At 26.5% G+C, this 27560-nt stretch overlaps 1 protein-coding gene across 2 annotated transcripts in view; it reads left to right on the forward strand.

The window, feature by feature from the left end:
* LOC129968204 (follistatin-related protein 5-like) overlaps window positions 1–27560 on the forward strand; it is a 314851-nt gene that overhangs the window by 43350 nt on the left and 243941 nt on the right. For both annotated transcript variants that reach the window (XM_056082059.1, XM_056082067.1), the window contains exon 2: window positions 4302–4365. In XM_056082059.1, coding sequence (XP_055938034.1) covers window positions 4312–4365 — 54 coding nt within the window. In that variant the 5' untranslated portion in view covers window positions 4302–4311. The remainder of the gene's footprint in view (window positions 1–4301; window positions 4366–27560) is intronic.

Consider the following 27560-nt stretch of genomic DNA (forward strand, 5'->3'; position numbering starts at 1 on the left):
CATTAAGAAACACCAAAAATCTTTTCTAAGCTGGTATGTAGCTCTCCTCTACTCCTGTCGAATTTACAGAACCAAATTTCGTAAATTTTCTAATTACTTGGATGTAAACAGATGCACGAAGAAAAATTTTAGATTTAAGAAGAAAAAAAAATAAAGAGCGAAATATATAATGAAAGGAAAATTGGAAAATATATGCTAAGTAATTTGCAACTTTTCTTAATAAATTGCAAAACAGAGTTATATGAGACGACATAAAAGTAAAAGGGAATATCAATTATTTATGAGACAATGAAATTTTAAATTCGCCAATTCCACAAGCAAAACTTTTGACGCCGAGAATAAAATTTTTCCTGAGGCGTTACCTCTTTTATTAATCACGAAAGATAAGCTTCCGAAGTTTGGAAAATCATTTTCTCGCCAAACCATGCCGCATTTTTTCCCCCCGCAGCCCAACCGCATATTGGGTCATTAAATCAGGCAATAATTCACGGTTTTCGCCCTAGTATCCGGATTCTCCAGTAAGCATAAAAATAATAATTAGTGTAATTACTTCCCTTTGCCACAACAACTCCAATCCAAAAGCAATTGAGTAATCAACGTGCGATCAGCTTTTGTTCTTGGGGCTTGTAATAAATTAGGTTTCTGTTTGAAATTGTGAAACGTCAGCTTTGGCTTAATGCTGTGCAGTTGTTCGGATAATGGCATTTGTTTTGGGAAGCGTCTACTGAAAATGACATACGCTATTCGAACAAATCATTTTGTAAGAATATGAATATGTAATTAAGGGATTCACTTATTTGATTTGTACATGTATCGACATTGTCTGTACAAGAAGGGAAAATCCATACATCATTTCCATTACTCGGATGTTAAGGAAGTTAAAAATAGTAATCAAGTGCATTATATCATAAATATTAATTATTTGCTCTTTTGTATGAATTGAATATTTTTGCATTTTAGTTCGTAAAGCACACATAAAGAAGCAAATAAAGTAACCATCATGGAATATAACTTTCAGATATTATTAATTTATCATTAAAATTTTCAATATATATATATATAATTTATGCGAATGTTTAACAGGATAATGCAAATTAAAAACTAGTAAACTAGCTAAAGGAGTGAATTTTTTGTGTATAGACCTCGCTAAAGAATGTTGGTGATTTATTATCATAAAAAAGTGATACTTCCCCTTAACTATGGGGCCAGGGAAAATCAGCTGCCTTAGTAGACTAGGCAGTTGACTAAGGAGGTATGACAACCAGGTCTATTAAAAATAATGCAATTAGTTTGCGAAAAAATGCATATCCCATGAATTATAAAATAGATGTAATAATTAAAATATATGGTTACATTTTATTATTAAAAATCATTATTTTATTGTTTATTTGTACTATATAAGAATACCATTATTCATTTAATAAATTATATTATATTCCAATTGACTAATAAATTAGTAATTTTAATGTTATATATACTTGCAGCTTATTTTTGCTTCCTAAATTGTAATAATAATGACTCTATCCACTCGGAAATATGATGTACATTTTATAATTATTTTTTTCCGAATATATTGTATACATTTTAAAGAAATTGCAATTTCATTTTTACGTTTATCGACAGTATATATTCATGAAATTCAAAATTATTTTAACTGAAGTGAGATATAATCTTCTCATGGAGGAGGCTGGATATTTGTTATATTTACCGTTACCTCATGTGTTATTCTACTTAATAAGGTTCCAACTGAATTTGTAGTAATTCAGTTGCAACCTTATTAAAAGCACTATACTTCAGTTTTTGACTTTCTTCTATGGTAATAAACATTGGTATATACGACATTGCATCTCTGAGAATTAATTGCTTTTATTTGATATTTCTTCTCTTCAACCGAATACTAATTTCATTTTCTTATGATGACAGTTGCTTTATTTTACACAAAGTACGCCATTATATTTATTGCAATAAAATACATTCTTTTTACATAATGAAATAAAAGAATAGCTTATATTATTTTCACTTTATTATAAAAGAATGTATGCTAAATAAAATCTGCTATAGATGGCCACGTTGCTTCGTGACCTTTGATAATTTCAAATACATTTTAAAATATATGACATGTTTTCGAACACAGGAAGCTTATATTTTCATTAACTAATAACTAGTAAAGGATTTATGGTATATTAATATGTATACTAAATAATTATTGTCCCGCTTTCAAAAATTAAACTAAAGTCTAATTTATATTTTGATTAAGTTAAAAAAGTCCAGAAATGTGAAGCCACATTCACTAATTATTGAAAGAGGAGGTCTCATAATATGTTCTGCTTTGACCAACAAAATGGTTAAATATGCCTTTCCTTTGTTGCTTTACATATTCTTTATTTTTGGTACTGAAAATTTATTCAGATTCATATATTCAAGGCACGTTATTAGGAATACAATTAGATGGGTTCGTTTTATTTTAATATATTTTATTTCGTAGAAGATTCTTATTTTAATTTCCGAGAAAAGATTTTCAGTATATATAATTGTCCAGCGCATTCTGTAACGTTAAGCGGATTTAAAAAGCTTCCCGCCCTTTTGGTCTGCCGCATTTTCGTAACAAAATCTTCTGTTTTGGAGCTTAACAGCTGACAAGGGGAGGGCACGGGGTTGAAATCTGAGCTCGGAATGAGATTTAGTATAATGATAATATACATTTTGAATGTTCATTCATGAAAAAAATTAAAACTCAAAGGCCAGCCAATTTCGAGAAAATGACCCCCAAACTTTTGGTAAAGTTTATATACTGATAATTTGGCTCCCGTTCGAATGATCCCAATGGCATGGTTGTCTAGGTAACCGTCTTGTATGCGGAAAGTCAGGGTTCTTTCAGCAGTTTTTTTTATATTGTATTCGGCATTGCATTTTTTTTTCTGTCAGTAGATCACTATTTACTTCAAACTTATTATAGAATAGTCATAACAGAGGCATCAAAAATGGTGCCTGGTCGGCTTACAGCTGATCAAATTTAATTATAATCTAGGACGTCATAGTTATTGCATTTGTTGAGGAACCGACTGAAATCGATACATTATTCTAATGGTATATTATCCCATAAATAATTCCGTCAAGATTTTAGGAAAACCCTTGACATGAAGTTTTAATAAAAAAAGTGAAATGGTAAAATTTCAGACCAGCATGAATTTTGTCGGGCATTGAATATGATTATGAACTTTAATGACTGCTTTACGTATATCCATTTTTGAATTTATACAAAAAAAAAATAATTTAATAGTGATCATAGAATTAAAAATTTCCTTTACATGTTATCATATATTAATTGATATTAAATAAAATCAGCAATAATCTTTCCCTTGATTTTAGGAAAGTCATTGCAATGATATTTATAATTTTCAGAAATATATTATACCCTCTTTTGATTTTACTAGGTTTCTATTTTCTAATTTGTTTTTAAATTAAAAACGAGAAGATAAAAAAGCTGAATTGAGTTGTCTTCTGAAATAATATATGAACTGATATCTTTTGTTTCTAGCAAAAATAACAACAACAGCAACAAAAAATCCCATCTTCTTCAAAGGATATGAATTTTCATTTATTTTTAGAACAAGCTCCATCAAAACTTTTACACAATTTAAATTTTTACTTGTACAGAATCTTTCCAGAATTTTAAGAGCCTAAATTAAATAAATTGAAAATTTGATGCTAGGAATATTAAAGTTCAAAATATTATTATTGTTGCCTGCAGGTGAATACTTGTTGCTAAGAGGGACATACAATAGTTTCTCCGAATATCACCAACTACAAACTTGAATTTTGAATTGGTGATTTTCACTGTCAGACATTTGTGAAGTAATTTTTATTGCATGTGCTATCTCAACTTATAATAAGTTCCTATTAATGAACAATAGTATTTATTCAAATTCCTTTGTCCAAACTAAAAGCTCATAAATAACTTCAAAACAATTGCCTTTAAGATCATTAAAATAGAATAGCCATTAAGAAGAAGGTAGAAATCATGGTTTGTAATTCGTTCTTATTGTACTTCACTATAATAACTAACTAATACTTCACTAAAACAACTAACTAATATTTCACTATAATAAATAACTAAAACTTTAATATTTAGATGAAATAAAAAGGTAAAAATGTGTTAAAATTTTATGAGTGGTATTTAAAAGAACGCTATTTTTTAAACTTCTCAAGATTTGGTAACGTGTTTCTTTGCATGTTATTTATTGAGTATTCAGCATAAGTTTTAATACAAACTCATACTATTTCATTTTTTATCCTTTCAGATTTATCAACATGAAGATATTCCTTGCAAGTATATTAGTAGTCCTTGTGTTGCAAAACTACCAGGTAAATGTTTAGAAATTCCATTAACAATATTCAAATATTTTATTAAGTTTCTGTGTGTTTTGTTTGGCATTTTGAAGTGTATAAATACTTGTTATATATTTAAATACAAAAAATGCAAATTTTTTAATAAAAATAAAGTTGTATGAAAGGAGTTAAAATATCATCCAACAATAACAAGAATTTCTAGCCCGGGTCTTTTTTTTTTTTTTTTTTTTTTTTTTTTTTTGCTTTTGTATTTAAACATTGTATCATAGCGATATCTGTGCGTAATGAGAAAATGATTATAATTAAATTTCATTTAAATGGAAAGTAATCCAAAGAGGTATTTGTTATTTTAAATCGTGGCTTAAAACTGTAATCCGATTAGAAAAAAGCATTTTAATGATATTAATCTTTTTATAACTGCACCCGTTGATTACGATATTTTAAATTAATTAAGAGAACGCCTTTTTGCGGATGAAACATTTTCCATTAGTTTGTTTAGTCTTTGTATTTATTGAAAAGTTTTCCTTATTAGAAATATTTAGCAATCCAATTTTTTAGTCTTAAATTAAATTAATATGATTCATTTCGGGAAAGAAATAATTTGGTAATTACTTTTATTTGAAGAAGAAACAAGTTGTGCGTTTTGTTAAATAATAAAAAAAAAATTAATGGAAACTATTTTGCTGCACTTATAAATAAATTAATCAAATAAAAAATAGTTTAATTTGATCATCTATCGTATGTCTCTTAATACGATTATTTTACTAACTCATTGTTTTCATTTAATGCAATATTCTGGAATACTTTTTTATTTATTACCAATTTTAACAATTTTAAATAAGGTAATTTTTTCCTGGAAGTTCAAAACAAATAAGTCTCCCAAAGAGTTAATATGTTGATGAAATATAAATATTTTAATTCAAATGATGTCTCTAAGTGATATTTACATTAATTATTTAAAATAAATAGAAAGATGAAATTTCTACACTAGAAATTGAGAGAAAAAAGAAAAATCTTCTCCTTACGTAGAAAATATTGCAGTAAAAACAGGAATCAGAATACTATTTCTAATTTAAAAGAAAATTTATATCCTCACAGAATATTACTTCCAATTGTATATATTTATAACAGCATAAAGAAGTGCCAATAATATATATTTAAAAATCAGAACATTTATCGAAAAAAATAGTAGGACTTTCGTGAATTACATTCCATTTATTTCTAAGTCGATATTTCTACAATTAATTCTGTGAATTTTCTTATAAAATTAAGAAAATAACGTTCTACTGATTTCAAAATAAGAGTGCACTTTATCCATCTTTAGCGTATTTTCAAGTAAAACATTTTCAGATCATAATAATTTACTACTTATAGGATTAAAACTCTTTATTTAATGCATATGTAGTCGTGAAATAATATATAAACTAATTTTTCTTTAAATATACTATGGAATTGAAGTATATTTAAAAAAATACATAATTTATTATTAAATACAAAATGAAAATTTTGAAAAATTGTTAGGAGAAAAAAATATCTATAACTATTTACTTGGGCCATAGAGTCTATTACGATAGAATATTAAAAAAAATTTTTTTCTCGGTTATATGAAAACATTTAAGTAATAGTAGCATAGATAGAGACATCATTTCTTTTATACGTACGTGTGTTGAAAATTGTTTACATGCTGACTTTTTAGCAAGCTGAAGTAAAACGAGTCTCTTTTTTTGCATTCAGATTGAATATAGACAGTTAATTTGAGCTACAAAAAAAGGCATGCAAATTTTTAAATTACTCTACAAACCATTGGTAATCAGCAGAGCTAAATGGAAAATACTTAACAATACGCCTGACATACAACAAAGTAGCAGCTTACATTTTAATAAGTGGAATTTTTCAATTATCCAACATCATAAAGATGAATTAAAGATTGAATTATCCGATTGTTAATGTCGGAAGAAAGTGGAAACAATTAAGAATGTATAACTGGAAATACCATCTGGCTGAGTTAGAGATAATGCAAAGTTATAGAAGAAACAAGTGAGCACAAGTTAAAACTCTTTATTTAGTTTTACATCATATCTGACACTATGAAAAATTGCTAAATAATTGCTCAAACTTCTTAAAATTCACAGTTGAATCTGCAATTTGAAGAAGAGAAGGATTCTAAAAGTCGTCTTCTTCGGGAAACAATAAAAAAAATCCATTTTTTTCATTCATCGTTTAGCTCTAAATATTTTTGAGTTTGAGATGTCATGCATCTTTAAAATAAATGGATTGCATCAATAATTAAATTCTAGGAATGAAAAACAGTTATGAGTAAATAAGTAAATAAATGAGGAAAAAGAAAATCGCATTTATATCTATAAATGAAACCAAATTTTTGTTGGTGACAAGTTTAAGTGAACGGTAAAGATTGTAAAAAAGACATCAAAACCCTGGGATCTTATTTTATTTACCCTTTCAGTAAAAGCTGTCTGAGATAAAAGAACATTTCAGGAACGCATTACTCGGGAGTTTAAAACGTGATCGCCTGCTTTTACCTGATCTGAAAACCTTTGCTTAGTTGGTTTTTTGCTAGGGACCATTTACTTATTTATTTATTTTTATGATTTTCTTCTTGCGTTGTGATGGCATTAAGAGAAGAGTGGGTGGCGGTTAAAATAAAACGGGAAATCTACCACTGCAATCTGTGATAACAGAAACCTTTTCGTTCGAGTTTCTTGTTACAGAGCTCATAAAATCTTTTCGATCTTTAAATTCGAGCTTAAAGTTTCCTTACTTTTAGCTTCCAAGGTAAATTCTGAGTTAAAAAAAATATATACGTCTCATGGAATGTTACCTAAAATTTTTTGAATTTAAAATAAAGATTTTAAAGAATATTTCAGAAAATTGGTTGATGTTGTGTCTAGCCTTTTATAATGTAATTTAATTAACTGTGAAATGTTCTAAAATATTTTAATGTTTTGTTTGTTTATAAAATAACTGACACTGGAGCAAAAGAGCATTGTTTATGCAATTTCTTGTATTATACAAAAAAGTATATAAATTATATCGAAAATATATAATATGAATAACATCATCTAACGTATAACATTGATAGCATCTAATGTCCAGATATATGCATGATTTCGGAACTCAGGCTTGGTAGTAATATAAAAACAAAAATCAGATTGTATTCAGGATCTTGTGATATTAATTGACAATTTTGAAATACTGTAGTGATTCGCACCATATACATAAGCACTATAGATTAAGATTAAAAATTAGTACTTGTAACTATTTATGGGTAAAATAAAACTCGATTTTCATTTTAAGATGCTACTTCAAAGTATTTTTTGATTATCGTTCAAAAACATTATAAATTATGTCCAATTTACTGTTTTCAATAAGTGCTAAAGAAGTATTTAAAAAATTATAATTAGAAATAAAAGTTCTCACAAGAAATGAAACAGCCATTTTTTTTATTGCATTAGATAAAACAGTATATCTCTCTTTATATAAAGCGCTTACATTAGGTAACTTTTTTTTCTTCGAAAAGTCTTAAAAATGTAATATTTTTTGACCGAAGATAAATATATGTTTGCTTGGAATTTAGTTAGTAAATATATATTTACCTGTATGGAAATTTCTTTGTTAGTTATTTATGTTATTTTTAATTTAAACTTTAAAAAACTATGTATATTATATTTCAGATTTGCAATGTGTATTTATGCATACTTTTAAAGACAAATGTAAATATAATTGAAATATTTTAGTTTTCTTAAATTTACTGATTTTATTAAAATGAGAACTTGTGTCTAGAGTGAGATAAAAAGCATTCTGAATGAATTATTGAAATTTCAATTCACTAAAATTTTTTATTATAACACAATAATAAGAAAGAATTCATAAGTTTATTATTACTAAGTGGTACAAATGAAAACGAAGTTGTCAGAAAGCAAATAAAATACAATGACAAAAATGAAACTGAAATGTGAAGCCCTTGCATCAACATTTACCATATACATAATAGAGTAATTCACTGAAACGTTTTATTAAGTCATAAATACAATCTTTATAAAATGAAAAAAAAAACATTTTCAATTTTATGTTGAATAGAAATCATACATTATTTAATTCTGATAATTTTTAGAATATTTGCTTTCCCAGGGAAAAAAAATCGATTATATTGCGAAAAAAATAACTTTGAAGAGTTGAATATAAAAGGAATAATTGTTATTTATATTATATACAACGTTTTATAGAAAAAAAAGTGCATTTTCTTAGCCGGTATTTTACAAAATGGTTTCCTTAAGTATCAAAAAGATATGGAATAACGTAATAAAACTTTACGTAAAAAAAAGAAGACGGAAATACCTTCTGGCAAATAATGCTACATAATATGAGAAAATATCACATTATTAATTTTATTATGTTTATTGACGCTGAATTATATATAATTTAATTAAGAAATATAATTTGGTTATTATAGAAATATTTTACAGAATGTTATAAAATCAGCCATGTAAGCCTTCAAAAAACGTAAAATAGTATTTTACAATTGTTCGACATCATCAGATCTCATGTATGATGGATAACTGAGAAATCTATCATATTTAAAAACAAAATAATGCTATGATCCTAAATTGAATTCTGGTTTGAAATATGCAAATTTAATCATTTATAGAAGCCATTTATTACAAAGTATTCCAATTATCCATCCAGAATGGAACAATAACCAAATCTAATCTCGAATCGAAATATTTCAAGAAATCTAACGAGCGCAATTGTAACGAAAGCCTCTTGGTTTCATTACTTGAATTTTCACGATTAGCACATCCGTTTGGTAAACAATTTCCTTTCAGCAATTTCCTCTGAGCTAAATCGATGCCTCAGATAGTAGAATTGCTCAGAAATTCCAATACAGGTTTACCCATCATACTAAAATGGCTTGTTTAAAGTATAGTCTATTGAATTATCGCCCTTCATTTCTACCTTTCTAAATCTACATACCTGCCGGCGCTGTCTGAAAAGTATTTAGTTGTTCTATTTTCAACTGACCATACGGTGGTTGCTGAATCGCGCTAATTAGAAAAGCATTTACATTCGAAATGGTTTGAGCAGTAATGCTATCGATCTGCAACGTTGGAATGAAATGTTACGGAGAACAGGAACGACTGACCAATGGAATTTTAAGATTCCGATCTGAGAAATATAAACATTTATATCGATTCGGGAAATGAATAGATAAAATAGCTGAGAATGCTTATTTTAGCTGGTTTATTCCTTCTCTTCTAAATTAAAGAATTAAAAATAGGCCAGAAATTCGAAACGATGTAAATTTAAATTAGTGTATATTAGACACTTTATTTAGGTAATTAGATAAAAAAAGATCCAATTTCGTTCGGCAATATATAATTTTAACACTCTTTTCTTTTTTTATTTTTTATTTTTTCACATTTTTTATAGCCTGTAACAATTCTGATTTTCCTGATTACTTGTAAGAATATCGGGGCTATGCAGTGAAATTTAAATATTTAAAATATAAACAAAAATTTTAGATAATCTCTGAAGCAAAGGAAAGATATCAATAAATGTAATTTTCCATTAATAGAATACTATAAAAAAGGTACAAAAACATAGACATTTTTCCGCGTTTGTGTATATTAGGAAGGTGGTCTGAAAATTCCTTTTAGATTTTAGATGTCAAAAAAAATCTATAATATGTATATAAAAAAAACCAAGATTAATTTTCAGAAAAAAAGTTTGAATGCCTTCTTGCTTATTTAAAAGCAGCTAAATAAAAAAACTAGTTTGAATTTTTTTTGAATATAGAAACTAGAACTTTATTAATGGTTTAAGCGCAATTCAACTTGGTTTGTGTGTGATCAGAAACCACTCTTTTCATGCATGAAATCTCTTCACTAGATTAACATTTAAGAAAAAATATCAATAAATTTTATAATAGAAATATTTTAAAGAATATCCAAAAACAGATATAGTGTAGAGTTCTTGACTCGAGAATATTTCATGTGCATAAAGATTATTGAACAATTATAATGTTTTAAATTTAAAAATCACCAACTATAATCAATTCTGAAGAAAAGCCTATTAAGTAAACAATATTGCAAAGTTTAAAATTTTACTGCGAAAGTTTTAATTTTTTTAAATCACAAATGTCGTGTGATCTGAATATAATGACCTGAAATTCAGGGCATTTCATATGAGTGAAAATTGTACATCGATTCTTTTATGAATGTTTTATATATATATTCATTAATAAAAAAAGGCTTTAGCAGATGATTTAAAAAATTGATATAATTTTAAAACATATAGATGAGGTAGTTTTGAATAAGGGATATTTCATTATATGGTGACTGTACTATATTTCTTCCATGAGGATACAAATAGATATATTTGATTTTTTCTTGAGTTGAAGCTTTAGTAAATAATATTTAGATCTAAAATTTCAAAGAATACAGTTTTAAAGGTCAAAGATCAGGTATTTTTCCATGTAACAGATTAAGGACTTTTCATGTATTTGATTTTTGTCCAACAATTCATGTATGAAGACGGAAGTAGGCTAAGGACCATTTACAGAGGAAAGGCCATTTTTCTTGTAAACCAGCCAGATGCGGGTACAGTGGTGGACGCAAAACTCATTACATCGTGTGTCTTTTGTCCTGAATAAAACAAGTTTTCTCTTTGAGCTTTCAGGACATCTGTAATTTCTCCTGACGTCCCCTCATTTGGAAAACGTGTTTGGTCAATGGCCAAATTACTTTCTCTGTTCGTTGATAATTGCAAGAAGAGTACAGAATTATTTATTAATAGGAAGACTGATATGGTAAGAACTTTTCCTCAAGAACTGTTCTTTTATCTCTTCGAAAGAAAGTTCTCTGGTCTGAAAGGGTTGCTTTAGTCTCTTCCCAGTCTGAGTAAAGATGCTGTTGTAGGAAAATAAATTAGGGAAATATTCAGTAATATTGGAAAGTAATATGTGCGTTTAGTTTTGAAATTTCACTGTCGGGAACAAAATTATACAAACGATTAATCGATTAGGTTTGAGGTTCTTCACGTTTCTTAGTTTGGTTCACTTGAGTTTCAAGATATTCATGATATATCAGAGTAGAAACCCTTTTAAAGAAGTTTTCCTCCTTCAAAAAATGAAAAGATTTAATTCTGGTCTAAATTCTTATCGCTTGCAATCATGAATATTGCCACCAAATAAATATATCTTGTAGGAAAATCTTGTTACCAAATTAAATATTGATTTTTACTTTTGTAATTATATAAAATACTATCTTTCAAATGAAAATATGCTGTATATTCAATTAGTAATATGAAATATTAATTGAATATTTTCAAATAATTTGGAGATACCGTTTCATTACGAGTAAATTTCTTAAAACAGCCGAGTCAGTTGTTAAGATACATGTAAAGTCGCTTTCTCTTAGAGTTAAAAAAAGGGAGCTAATAGTCTTATGTGTTGGAAAAATCAAATCAAAACCAGACAGACTTTTTTTAAATGGTAGGAAGTAAAGTATAATAATTTTTTTTACTTTATTTCCATGTATAATCGAATTTCTTTTATGCAGTATCAATAATCTTAAATTAAGGAAATTTTATATCAGACTCTACTCGTTTATATTTGTTACCTAAAATCTATTACATCATTACTAACTGCAGAACATAGTTTCATAAAAATAAATTAATGATAACTCGAAATTTGCAATTATTAGTGATATATGGACAAAATTATTTTTTTCTTGGAAATTCATTTGGAAAACAAAAGAGAAATATGACTCTTTAAACTGCAAGCTCTTTCTTTTACAGAATACAGAGATTTCATTTTCTTTTGCATTTTCAAAACATTTCCATCAGAAAACGTATTTTTTACTTGGATATTCAATTTCGAATACATATTCGAAACATGCATTTCTCAGAAACTAGTAAGCAATTTTCTTTTCAGGAAGTTTAAACTTACTGTATAGCGAAAGGAATAATTCAAATCATTGCGTTTAAAAGTTTTTTCGTCTAGAATTACACTAAACAACTCTTTCGACATAACGTGCAAGAAGTTTAACTGCTTTTACCAATAGTGACAAAATTTTAAATCATAAGTTTTATATATCACGTGTACAGAATTTTTTATGGCAACATGAAGAAAATATTTTTTTCGTACATGAAAAATGTAAGAGTATACATTTGATTCTTTACATTTTTCATTTTTAGATTCCCGTCTAAAATTTGACAGAGATCTTAACGTCTGGTGCTAAGACTTGTATTCAATTTTATTCTTCGAGTTTGCTTCATTTCGAAGCTTTGGTGTTTATAGAGAGACAAAGCTAATTAAAAACTTGTCAAATTTAGGGAGATTTAAGATGTGTAGAAATTAAATCAAATCTATCGGCGGAATTTTTTTAATGATCACAATATTTTCTCTTTTAACCTTCGGATAAACGAAAGTAAAAAAATGCTCAAAACATAAATCTTTATAAATTTATTAGAAAATCAAAGGGAAGTTAAAATAAAATAAATGGATAGATTTATACAAATTCGAAAAGCTTACAAAATTTTGTACATTTAATACCCATTTATCTTATTTAAATACAAAGTTTTCAAAATTCTGAAAAATTTCAAATATTTAATTTTTTTAAATTCTATATTAAAAAAATCTATCATTCAAATAATTTCATATTTAATTTTTTAGTGATACAATGATTTATTTTTTTTAAAGCTAAAATTAAGAGATATTCTAAAATATTTATTATTTTTTTAATAAATGTTCATGCGTAACGCTTTTATTATATACTAAAAAGCATCATTTTTAAAACCTATATCCTACTATTTATATTTTAATTTATAATTTATTATTAAAAAATACAATGTTCTAATGAAATATTTTCTAAAAATTTATTGCAAGATGGCGCCAGGAGGTTGGAATCCAAATTTTATTAAAGGAACCGATTAGTGGATAGATAAATTTTAAATTATATTAAGATTGTGTATTACATGAATGCAGAAGTATATAAAATCTACCAAGAACCTCAGCAGGTGAACAAAATTTCATTTTCACAAATATTAAGGTGTATGTACACACTTTATTTTTTTTATTACTTAATAATGTTCTTTGATCCTTTAGCTTTCAAACGATACCGAGATGTTGTCAATATTCGAAATATTTCTCGAGTTATAATTATTTTTCTTGAGGTGCTTTCATTAAAATCTCTAGTTTCGGTGTATTTTAAAACTCATTTTATGAAGAATGATATTTTTCCACTATGTTGCTTCATTCAAACAATCATAACTCAACAAGAAATTAATCAAATACAATTATTTATATATCGAAATAATCTGCATGAAATAGCAGATGTTTTGTGCCTCAATTAAAGTTATATTTATAGAAATAAATTTTTAATAGCTATTTAAAAGTTAAAATTACAGAGAAAAATCTCGCTTTTTCTATTCTTCGTTAATGAAAAAATTGTGTAAAAAAAACTATATATTTTTATAACTTGATTGAGGCAGACAACATGAAGACTAATATTAGGCATCATTTCCAACTAGAATTGTGTGTCTGTACAAATTAGAATTTAAGATATAATGTTTCAAAAAATAGGCTAATTAGCTCATTAAATATTATTTAATTAATTAATAATTAGTGTAATATGGTTTTTTCTTACTGAAAGGATTTTAAACATATATTAATGACCTACTGTGAAAAAACTAGATTTTTAAAGTTAAAATTTTAAAAAATATCTTCTAGTGTGTACGTACACCTTAAACCAGTAAAATTCAAGTTAAATAAAAGTGTTTAAATTTAATGGAAAAAAAGATATAATTGATGACTAAATATCTGCAGGTAAATATTTCTTGATAACAGTTAAATGATCAAGTATTAATAAATATAAAACAACAATGTGCTATTTACTTCAAAATAATCTAATTTACACGATATTAGGATTTATAACACAGAAAAAACACAAAACATAATCTAAGACTCCCTCTTTTCTTTACCTCGTTCAAAATTTCTTTCGGTGGGGAGAGTTTGTTCAAATTTATGTTCAAAGTATCCCTTGATGCATGAATGAAACACTCCTTGCTTAAAAGAAAAATGTCAAATCAAATAAAGGCACGAAAACAATTTCGTAGCGTTTTGATAATTTGTTTTGTCGTTGTTTAATGTTCCTCCCGCTTTCGTACTTATTATGGTTTTGTATTTCTTTTCCTCAAAAATCATTATTATGATAAAAAATTTCTAAAACTCGGGGCATTGTTTTATAGGGATGTGTAAGAAAAAGAAACGAGTTAAGCGAAAAAGTTTGCGCTTTAGTTGCGATATAAATTATTCATTTTATTCTGCTTTTTATGCTTTTTGGATTATTTTATACGCCTGATGTTCACGTTTTTCGATTTATTTCTGAAATTATTAATTCTTTTTCCTACTTGTGATGTGCATTTTTCTCTGGAATTTATTATTTTCCATCTCCAGCCATGACTGAATCACGAAACAGTTGAAGAAACAGAAGCTCGAAATTACTCGATTCCGAAATTCCACTAATTAATGATGAATCCATTCTTTTAGCGTATTTATAAACGTATGGTTAATGAAATTTATTCTTAAAAATTCTGACTGGAAAAGTATTTTAAAATATAAATTGTACAATACATTTGCACATTAAAAAAATAACAACTGATTTGTTCAGTTAAACAATATGAATATTTTAGAAGAAGTCTGAGGTAATTTTTTTTTCTAAACACAACATAAAACAATAAGATATCCTTTGTTATTTGAGAATTAATGAAGCAATTGGAATTTTCCTGCTTACATATCAATCATATTAAGGAGACAGAGCTCCCGATTAGATATTTTTGAGAATTTTTCAACTAGGATTATAAAATTTTTTATGCGTATGTACTAATATAAATAGTCAAACATCTTTTAAAAACTCTTTAAAAGAAATATATTATTTTAAAAAATTAAATGATATATACATTTTTTTAAAACTTTAAAATATTCCAGGTGATTTAATTTTTAACATTTTTATATTATTTTCTTCTTTGTCCTATATAAAATGATTTAGAGCAAAATTATCTATAATTTTATAATTCGAATAAAATGTTAATTTATCTGAAACATTTTTATGCACATTCAATGAATTTTTATAAGAATTTTATATTTTTCTGAATTAAAATTGACTTTTGAATATCTAAAAAAACTTGGCGCAAAAAATTGTACGTTTTTTATCTCACAAACGCAAGCATTATGAAACTTTCGCGTTCGAGGACAGGTACAATATAAAATGGTAAATAAATAGGCAGACGTGATATATAATTTTAAATAATATTTTTCTGGATTCAGGTATTCTGGAAAGTGGAAATTCGTCCAAATCTCGAGTTTGAACTGTTTGTTGGTTACAATACTTTTTCTTTGTATACTTCATATAAGAGAAAATAAAATAAAAAAGACTGTTTTAATGTGAAATATTTTTATCGAACATTTGTAATATAGGTAACTCGATCTATTTCATGCCATGGTCCTTTCGGAAAGGAGGGTTTTCATTTGGATTAGATTGATTGGACTTTTCTCCCTTATAAATCATGATGTTGACTATGCGGTTCAGATTTGAAACTCAATTCGCTGAAAGAATCATCTTTCGAGCGAGTCAGGTACTAGTTAAATCTTTTGCTGGAGCGGTATGGAAGTTTAGATCGGAAGTTACAGACTCTGGTAGCGTCATCTAATTGTGGTTAAAATAAAGAGATTTTCCCCCAAAATGGGGTTACCTTTGGTTTAAAAAGATGTAAATATAGTTAAATTTTATGAAATCATCTTTTTTATTATCTAATAATAATTGTTTTCTCCAACTAATTCATGCAATCCACTACAGTTAATTTATTATAATGGAAGCGTTAAAGCGCTTACCAGCGACTGTTTGACTATATAAGTATGGCCTTTATAATTTCAAATCCTGCTTTATTATAAAAGAAATTACCAGAAACATTAAATTGTAGGTTTTATCAAAATTGATTTAATATTTTACAGTCATCTGCATTTGAAGATTCTAAAAAAATAATGAACTCTTAAAACGAAACTTCACGATTTTTGAGTTATTTCACAGATATTTTCATAACAACTTCATCATATTATTCTAATGATTTAAATGTATCGGCAGAGTTTTGAATAAACCGTCTTATAAATGCACTTGCGTAATATTAACTGTACGCCAAAAATGAACAATATCAATGATAGAGCCAATTAGAGTGTGATTTTAGCAGTTAATAGCTGGTATATTTTAAATAAAGAAGTGCCAGAAACTGAATGCTTATTTTGGATGCATATTTTCTAACTTATTATAACTAAAATTTGACACAGTGCTACAATTCTAAATACAAAATAATATACTAAACTCCACATATTTAAGTCACTGTATTTTTGATTTATCAGGTGTTCATGTTTGTGGGAGAATATACGTATAGACCATCAACTTTTCGACAGTTGTGGTTCAAAATTTGCTAGATGTTTACAATATAGATGTTAAATCTGTGTACTGAATTTTATCCATTTACCATTGAATTTTATCCATTTACCATTGAATTTTATCCATTACTGAATTTTACCTCTCCTGACTTTCTAGTTATAGTGTTAAATTATATTCGAAAAGCCGGATAGACTGATTTAATCAGAATAAATTTTATTTTACATTTGACAGAAATCTATAAATTTGATGTAAAGACAAAATACCAAATTTCATCTGTCTAGTTCAAAGCATATTTGAATCATTGTACTTATTGATAGACAGACATATCCCAAAACTGCATTTTTTTGGATTCAGAGGTGTCTAAAAACGTAAAAAAAACCCATCAAAATCTCGAATTCGCTTTTTTTACGATAACAATATTTAGACTTTGTATACATTATATCTGAGAAAATAAAAAACTGTAAAAATGTCTTAAAACATCGCGTCATTTCAAATTATTCCATGCACATTAAAATATTAATAAAATTATAAATAATAAGTGAATGAATCAAAATAAAGATATAGGAAAAATGATCTTCATGGAGAGAATTTATAATCTATTGATTAATAAAAGATCAAACTTTAAAAAAAATCGAAATCAATCAATTGGTTTATAAAAGATAAATTTTTTCAAACGATGAAAATAATAATTTTATAAACTTTTTAGAAACGATTATTTTGATCGTTTTTTTGTTCACATTTTTAACGTCTCTTACGTTAAAAGACGTCTCTCTCAGAAAGGGAAAATCATAAAATTCGTCCTCAAAGATTTCTTTGTCGCTTTCCGAATAACATATGGTAGATGAGCTTTAAAACGATTCAGGAAGGAAAAAAGTTTTATTCCACATTGTCATCCTAGATTCGAAATGTCATCGTAACAAATGGAAAGGAGTAAAGTGAAACTTTGTTATTCAGTTTTTATGTGGTGTATTTTGTAGAAACGGAACGTGAATTGCTGTAGAATTTCAAAAGAATAACTGAATTTATGTAAATTAAAACAGTCGCATGGTTACCCATCATTTCATTCGATATATATATATATATATATATATATATATATATTACATAAGTTTTATAAAATAAAATTGTTGGAAAAAATTGACTCATAAAGTAAAATATGATTATATATAATATATATGATAAAATGATAAATATATTAGATTTTGGTTTCTATCCGGAAGCATTTTCTATTGAGAATTTATGTGACCCATACATGAATAATTCATCATTGTTAAAAGTTAAAAGTTTTTTTTTTATGTTATTTATTTAAGTTGTTTATGTTATGCTGTTATAAGTTTGAAAGAAACTCAATAATCTTTAAGGATTCTAATAATGATCAATAATTATTTTCTAAATTGGCAGAAGTACGCAAATACTTAGAATAAAAAAGTATGAAATTATATTAAGAATTATATTATATATTATTTAAGTTAATAAATGCTGAAAAAAATTACTAAGTTTTAGATTTTTTAATAGTCCCCATCATCTTAATCATCATTTTCTGGAAAACAATTTTGACACATAGACATATTTAAAAAAAAAGAAAAAGAAAATTTTCCAATACTAAAATATTCGAGCTGTGAAAGTTTGAATTTCATTTTTTAAAATCAATCAATAGGTGTCTCTTGATTTGCGGATTTTGCTCTGAGGGGACGTCGAAATGATCTAAAATAAGTATATTGGGACTTTCATATTTCGGCTAATTGTAGTTCATAAGAGAAGAGAAATTTTTTTGGCATGTAAAAATATCAAAAATATTTGACTGATAAAAATTAGGGATACAATATAAATATGTGATAAAATTTTCATATTCCGTTTATTAACTCATTTAACATAAAATATTAAACTTTATATTATAGGAAGCATTTTTTTCAAAAAAGAAGTATATGCCTATTTCTAATGATTTAGAAAACAGTTGTTGGACCCAATTGCAGCTGGCAATCGGTATAAATAATAAAAAAAAGCATTTTTAAGATCAAATAAATAAATAAATTAAGAGCATTTTGCAAGCAAAGTGGTAAAAATAAAAAAATAAAAAAAATTTGAAGATCTATCCAATGTATCTTTATTGAATTATTTCACCAATAAAAATGTACAAGCAAAAGAAATATATATTAAAATTATAACTTTTCGACCAGATTTTAATCTTGAATTTTATTCCAGTTTTATGTTTGTTGTCTCGGTAATCTTCAAAAGTCAAAGTAGCTTATGTTAGAGAACAACAAGTTGCAGCGCAACTTTGGGAACAATATTCCATCACGCAAAATAAGTCACGAGAAGTAAAATCTATGCACTTTAAAATATTTATGATGCAATGTTGTTAAATTTTTAATTTATTACCTTGATTTTAAATTTTATGAAAAATGAAAAAAATAAAGTCGCAATGTATAACTAACTTATTTTTTAAATTCAGTATCAAGAAATTTAATCAAATGGGTGATCTATAATTAAAAAAACTAAAATCGAAATATAGCTATTATAAACATATAAGAGAAAAGAAAAAGTTCCAACTCAGCTGACAAATTAAGATAAATGAAATAAAAAAAAATATATTTTTTATTTTATTGAGTTAAATATTAATTAATATATCTATCTATTAATAAATAATCTATTAATAAAAAATTATCTATTATAATACCTGAAACATTCCAATTCCTAAAAAGCGATGTACTGGTTTTCAAAATTTGAATGAATAAAAATTTCAAAGAAGGAATAAATCAAATTGTCCCCTTTTTACTAATCTACTGTTTGATCCCAAATTAAATGTTTGATTTGCTTAAATGTGATTTCACATCTCATGAAATTAAATCCCTCTGTTCTTAATAGATAAGTTTTTGAAAAGAAAAGAAGCGAAAACAAATTTCCCTCTTTTGAGAAGAATAATGATTTTCCGAACACAATTCCTCGGCAGTTATATTCTCCTCAGGAATTGAGTGATCACTTTTAGATTTCAGATGAAGACGCCAAGAGCGAGAGAAACTTCTCGTATACCTAAACATTATTTGAAATGCAGGACTTGAATTTTGAGTTGCTTCTTTCTCGCTTGAATTCTTGATTTCACAAACAGCAGCACAGCCATTTGAAGAGGCGATAACGGGAAATGTCTGTCTCATTTGATATTCAGGAAAGAAGCTCTGTTTTAAATGTCATTCCTTGAATAACAATTCGTAAGGGTTGCTCCAGCGATAGATTTTCGATAGTTTGAAACAAACATTTCTCGCCATGAAATGATTTTCGCCAAAAAACACCGCCGCATGCATTAATACCATTATCAAGGAAACGATAATCAAGAAAATTACAAATAACTAAGCATATATAATATAACAACGAATTAAAAATGATTATGAACAAAAAAAGGATTTGCAGGAAAATTCATTAAAATCTAATTAAAAAGAGATATATAGTTTTTATCACCATTGTATTTGGCCAAATATGGCCAAACTCGATTTTTGTACTACAAAAATTCCTACAATTTAATCATAAATGAGGAGAGATTGAATCCAAACAAGTAAAGTAAAAACTATTTTTGGCCAACATCATTTTTAAATTTATTTTATGCAGAACAAATTTTTTGACTACTTATACTGTTTATGAAATACATAAATTAATTACTTTAATAATTTTAAATTAAATCCCTGATGATAAATTTGATAAATCGGTGACCTCTTAAAATGAAATCAGACAAATTGCGTTTTCTATCGATAATCTCCAGCATCGCAGTATATAGAATTTTTCCCTCACTTCTAACGTACAATGCATGGAAACAAAGATAAATATCAGCAAAAATAAATAAATAAAACGAAAATATTTTTAAAAATATTATTAATCTAACGTGAGTTGGCATTCCACTGAGTACAGTTTTCCTCTTGTTCTGTGAAAATTTAATTTAATTTTATAATTTTGTTACTAGTAAAAGGAAATACTAAGACAATTACATGTGATTTTATATTAAGTATTAAATCAAGGAAGCATTAACTATTAAAGACCAAATAATCTTTTTGATTGTTTATTCTTAAAATTTTTTATCTCTTAAACTAATATTTAACCATTTAAAATTGCCAATATCAACCTTTTTCCAGTTTCAACTTTTTTCACATTCAAATACATTTTGCTAAGTTTTAGAGTGAAAACTACAATAAATATTCTTTTATAAACTCTAAGCAGTGTGACGGAAAATTTTGTTTATTCGAAAGCTTTATACTTTTTAAAGCAATTGATTACATGTAAATAATCAGAGTGGAGTTTCCTAAAAACAATTTCAGAGGTTAAATATAAAAGTTCAGAATCTGTTTGTCAGACATGTATAAATATTTTATTTTACCTTACGAAATAGCACAAATAAAAGCAAGCGGAGTCCCAGCTATAGTAACTAATCAATACATAAACAACACTTTATCCGATGCTAACGATTTTTTGCTTTGCCCAGTAAAAGAGAATTTCACTATAGCAGTTTGTAATGACTATCTTTTTTTTAAACTGCATGTAAAGAAATATGAAAAGAATGCTTGTTAAAAATTAACGTCAGTGCCTCGAAAAGTAAATGTACTGAAAAGACAGAGAAGAAAAAAAAATATTAAAATTCATAAAAAATAAAGGATAAGGCATAAAAAATATAAAAATAACACATAGAAACAAAGATAAATGAAAAACATCTTAAGTAACGCATAAAAAATATAAAAATAAAAAGGAAAAAAATAATAAAAACGAATAATAACAAATTATAAAATAAATGTAAAAAGCAAAGCAAATTGTTTTTGAATGCGAATTTATCAGTGAACAGATTTTTCAAGTTACAATAAGGGATCTAAACGAAAGTGTAAAAAATTGATAATAAAAGTCTGATAAAATAAAAGCTATTGAAAAAAAACTCATAAAATTGCAGCAAGAGCTTAAAATTCTAAATTTGGCTTTTTAGAGCAAAACTTCATCCGTCCGGTTAAATAACATGGAACAAACTACAGCATAAAATCTGTAATAATCGTAAAATCTGTAATCATTATCTGATAAAAATCAACTGCAAAGCTTTAAAACAAAAATATTATATATACTGCTGTGATTGAAAGATTTTTAAATCAGCATATGTATTTATGAACTAATATTTTCTTAACACGTTTGAATCACATTCATTGGACCTTAGTAAAAATATCATATTCAAAAAGATGATGGGACAAACTTTTAATCATTTTTACCATCAATTTTTTTCAATATTATTGTTCTCATCAGACATTTCTTCCCTTTTCAGTTAGAAAAGCGAAGCAGCAAAAACCGAACAACAAATGGAACAAAAGAGATGAAATTTCATCACATTAATTCGGAATCTATTATCAAGAACGTTAAAAGTCAATTACAGATGATAAAATGCAGAACTGATGAGATATAATCTAATAAGAAGTTAATAGAGAGTTATTCTACAGACAGATGGGATAGAAAACAATCTGATTATTTTCAGTAATGGAAAATAATAGCACTTTTATTCATGGCGTATTGAATATGTGAAAATTATATTTCATAGATAATTGAAACAAATGATTTATTTCTATAACATGAAGCTCCTAAAACTATTAATCAAAGATTAACAAAAGTGCTAATTTTTATGGTATTTTCAATTTTATAGAAGCGAAAAAAAAATTAGATTACTTTCATTTGATTCATTTTTTTCTATATAAATACTCTCTTTTAAATTAAAAAAAAATCTACTTTAATTAATACCTGAAGAAACAATCAACCATGTTGATTTTAGTAGAGAATACTTTCTATTGTGTGATCTCTGTTTTATTTTTCATTTTCACTCTTTATTATTTAGATTATTCGCATTTATTTCAAATCATCTGTAGGGATATATTTAAAAAATAGTAGAAAGTAGAATGATTTTTTTTCTATGAAGAAAATCAACAAATTCGAACATTATTCCATTAGATTATGAAATTTTTACATCATTAATAAGCTCAAGATGACTAAGGTTTCAATTCTGGCTAGGAATTTTTATTTTCATTATCAGAAAGAATTTAATTTTGTCATACGTGATATTTAAAACTCACTAAAAATATAAAAGGTTGTACACTGTTTATTTTAAACGAATAGTTAAAGAAAATTAAATGAATGATCCTCCATTCAATAGACAGTATAAACAGAAGAATCTGAAAATATTTATTGAATGCTGATAAACAACAGGAATATTAAACGAGTTCAGAAAAAAATGTGGATATGTTTTGATACATGTCCACGTATCGTGTCATCCGAAGAAAAATAATCTTGTTTTTATAGTCCCTGCCCCTTTCCCACCGAAAAAAAGAACAACTAAAGAAGAATTGGAAACAAACAAAAAGTTTTCTTTTTATTATTACATATTTTCAATGGAAGGCGTAATATTTCAGCCTAAACAATTCTACTGTCAAAATACCATCTGGCACAGTTCATTTACAGAAAAAAAAAATAGAGCTGGCACATTGCCAAGAATAAAAAATTAAAAAGGAAAGGAATCAAAAGTAACGTGAAACAATCTTGGCCCTGTAGACTAGCAGATGTCCTGTCTATCTATTTACAGTACAACTCATAGTGATGTGATTGTCATCTCAGCTCAATATCTGCGATGGCCGATAAAAAAAGAGATAATGATGGTACAGTTTAGCGATAAATGCGGTTTATTTAGTCCAAGAGGATATCTAGCGTGCTGAAAACAGACGTGAGTCGGGAAACTTAATAATAGATACTTCTATTGTATTGAAATTATGTTCCTAAGCATTAGAAATGTATGAATGTGGTTACAAGTTACGAAAACAATGGAAAGTATCATTTTTGTTAGTGAACATTTAATTATATTTTATTTTATCCGTTAATAAATTTTCTTTACAAGAATTCTTATCGGATTGTTTTCTGATTAAAAAAATGCAATGATTTGTGCAAAGTTTGATTGAAAATATTTGTTTTAACGTTTTCATTGATTTATTCTGGGAGTAGGACAATACGTTAATTTATTTTGAATATTCTGAGAAAGAGACGTTGAACACAAGAAAAAATATCATCCCTAGTCATTCTTGACTTGCATTTTGGCGATTTATCCTTGGCATGTAGTTAATATTATCCGAAAATTGAATTTGTGTTTTAGACACCTTTTTCCAAGACCGATCGAAACAAAGATTAGATACAAAATTTTATTTGTAGTCAAAAAAATCACATACCATATTTGATATAATTAAATCATTGCGTCTTTAAGTTATCATTTTTACACGTTTTAAAAGTACAGACTGACATAAGGTCAACCCTTTGTCGGATTTGGGTCAAAGTTTGACAGATATCTGAATGTTAATTCTGTGAATGTTAATTCTGTGCATCGAATTTTATCTGTCTAGCTCTCTTCGTTTTGTAGTTATCCTGCTTAATTATATTCGAACAGCATAATAGGCAAAGTTTACTGAAAATTCGATAAAAATCTACAAAATTGGTATAAAGACCGTATACCAAATTTCATCCATCTAGATCATAACATTTTTGAGTTATCTTTTTCACAGGCAGACAGATAGACGGATATTTTCAAGAAATATGTTTTTCGAACTTTGGGTAATCTAAAAAGTGAAAATTCGTCAAAATCTGGAGTTCTAATTTTTGACGATTACTATTATTTTCTGTTTACTATGTATACGAGAAAATGCACCATCTGTAACTATTAGAGCTCTTGTTCAATTAATTACCTGAAAATATGAAAGGAAAAGAAGACATAGTTAAATGACAAAAGAAGTCATTTTATTGGAAATTCCATTTTCTCTGCACGTTAATTAAAATTATTTTCTGTAATAATATGAGAAAAATGTATTTATATATTTTTTTTAATTAGAAAAGTCAGTTTTTATCATTAATTAGTAATCTACGACTGCAAGTAAATTTTTTATTTTCACAAAAAAGAAAAAAAAAACTTTCTTCCTATTTATTTTTAAATTACAATTAATAAAAATTCTCATTAAAGGAAAGAAGTCTGCAAGGATAACAAATATTACTTCCGAATATTAAACTTTAAAGTATTATTTTAATAAATATCTACACATTTCTGATTCTATATTTACATTATAATAAAATGGAGTGAATTAACTCAATTTTCAAGAAATCTTTAGTTTGCAAATTCGGCCTTGGAAGTGATTTCAGTTAAAAACAAAAGTAGAATAGTCCTGAAAGGAATGCCATAGATAATATTCGAGAGGCAGACACGAAGTCTTCTGAAGCATATCATTTTTATTCTAGTTCATCATTACATAAATCTTAATTCGTCTTCTTTAACATATTGTTTAAGAATACGAAAAGTATATGGATAACATTTCGAAGTCTTGTTATAATTACGAGACCATAGGTAAAATGAGACTTCATTTTTCTTCTTCAAATTTCACAAATTACAAAGTTTCGTTTGGAACTTCCAAAGAACTATTGAAACTTTGAAAAGAGTGAATACAGTTCATGTGCATCATGCAGATCTTATTTTTCTGTAAGCGGCAGTGCTTTTAATTGAAACTTTTTTCATAACAATATCAATTTAATTTGTCAAACTATGCAAAATCAATTTTTTAAGCAATGAAAATATTTTTTTGCGTTCTCTAAATACTATGCTTCGAAAAGTAAATAATAATATTTTATTAATAAATCTTATTTACTATTTTTAATATAAAGTATTTTCCAAAGTATATAAGGTATTTTTAAGTAAAGCATTTTTCAGTTATACCTATGTTGATCAAATTCTTACTTATTTGAAAGAATCTTATTTGTGTTGAAAAAAAAGATTATTGGAAGAAGTTATAAAGGAATAAAGCTGTTCTTTTGGAAAAATCTGGAAAGAATTTCCACTGAGTTGATTGAAAAGAGCCTTTTTCTTCACTTTATTTTGTTAACAGCTTCAACTAAAGAAAGCGACGAACCAGGAGAAGTTGAAAAAATTACCCACATAAAATCTACAAAATCCTTTTATGACTTCCGCAGTTGGGCAGAATTTGATACTTTTCTTTTCATCATCAACGCCAAATGCTTTTCGAAAACAGCAGACAAATCACTATCAGACTAAATCCTACTTTTAAGAATAGAAGATTGTCGCAGTATCAAACATTAAACTGTCAAAGCGATTTGAAATTAAAAGGGACTTAAAACTGGTTTCATGAACGGAAAAAAAAGTATATAAAATATTTTTTAGATAATTTAAAAACAGAGCAGTTTTTTTTTATAAAATAGTAAAAACTTTTCAAAATTATCTGAATGTTTTATTAATAACACTCTTAAAGAAATTTATGAAAGTTTTATAATTTCATAATGTATTAAGTATTGTTTAAAATATCTATTTTTACTATTTTATATTATACAGAAATCTGAGTATTAAGACTCAGAAAACACGATTGAAACTACAAATGGAAGGATTATAAAGCCAATATTATATCATTTTCATTATAAAGAAAATGTGGTACAGCAGCAAATTGAATCTGGCATAATGATAAGAATCTCTGTTATCATTACCACACTTTAAAATTCATTTTTCCCTTCACAAATCTTTTCATTAAAACAAACTTTTTATGCTCATTTTTCTGAATTTAACATGCAAATGTATTAAAATATAAATATATAATTAATTTTTTTAAACGAGATAATCTATCTTTATATAATCTTACGAAATAGTCTATCTTCTCTTCACTTTTGCTAAGGAAAGTTATTTATGTAAAGATTTTAGTCATATAATTAAAAAAAATCATAAAATATCTTAGTATTCCTTTTTTAAGGAATAAAATGCTCAATTAATGAATTGCGTATTCACTCGAATAACGAATGGTCTTATCACATTATGATAAGTCATTTCTTTATTCTAATGAATATATTCAATAATGTACATTATCTCAGCAATTGATTATTGAAGTTCTTGATTTGTTAATGGAATACCAAAATGGAATGTTTTTTTAAGTTGCTTATTTCTTATAAGAATGAATTCCTGCGATAAGAGTTATTTTTCTCCACAAAGAAGAAAATAAAGATTAAATTGTTTTATTAAAAGCAAAATTCTTCAGATACCATCTCACAGTAGTTGCAAATGACATTATTAAATATCAGAATAAATCACAAACATTTGTTTTCTAATTTCAATTCTTCAGACAATAATTATTTTCTTCCATAAGGAAGAAAATAAAGATTAAATTGTTTTATTCAATATAAATTCTTCAGATATCATCATGTAGTAGTTGCAACTGACATTAATAAATATAAGAATGAATCAAAAACATTTTTTTCCAATTTGTGATAAAAAAAATATATGAGGGCACCAACAAAACAGCAAACAAAACAAAAACGTATAAAAAAATCCCTTGAAACAAAATCGATGGTTGGACACCAAAGTTTTCTTAGTATATTTTAACATTTTTCTGTATAATAGTATCGATTTATCCCCCCCCCCTACCCCGATCACTTTGTTGAAACATCCGGTATTAAGTTGAAGGATTTCGTCACAGTAGGTATTTCCATAAGAGGTACGTACCGTCATGGAAGTGGATGTAACTCAACTCTATATTTTTAATATTCCACTAGCGAAGCGAAAACCTTCAGTAAAATTCTTATGAGGATTCCCCTAGCAGACGATAAAATTTCCCATGAAATGATAAAACTGCCCAAAGAAAATGGGATATTCTCATTTATAATCAGTGTAATGTTCAATTTCCTAATGTAAGCATTCAATTTATGTAAGTCTTAATTAAT

The sequence above is a fragment of the Argiope bruennichi genome, chromosome 1, assembly GCF_947563725.1.
Source record: "Argiope bruennichi chromosome 1, qqArgBrue1.1, whole genome shotgun sequence".
Lineage (NCBI taxonomy): Eukaryota > Metazoa > Arthropoda > Arachnida > Araneae > Araneidae > Argiope > Argiope bruennichi.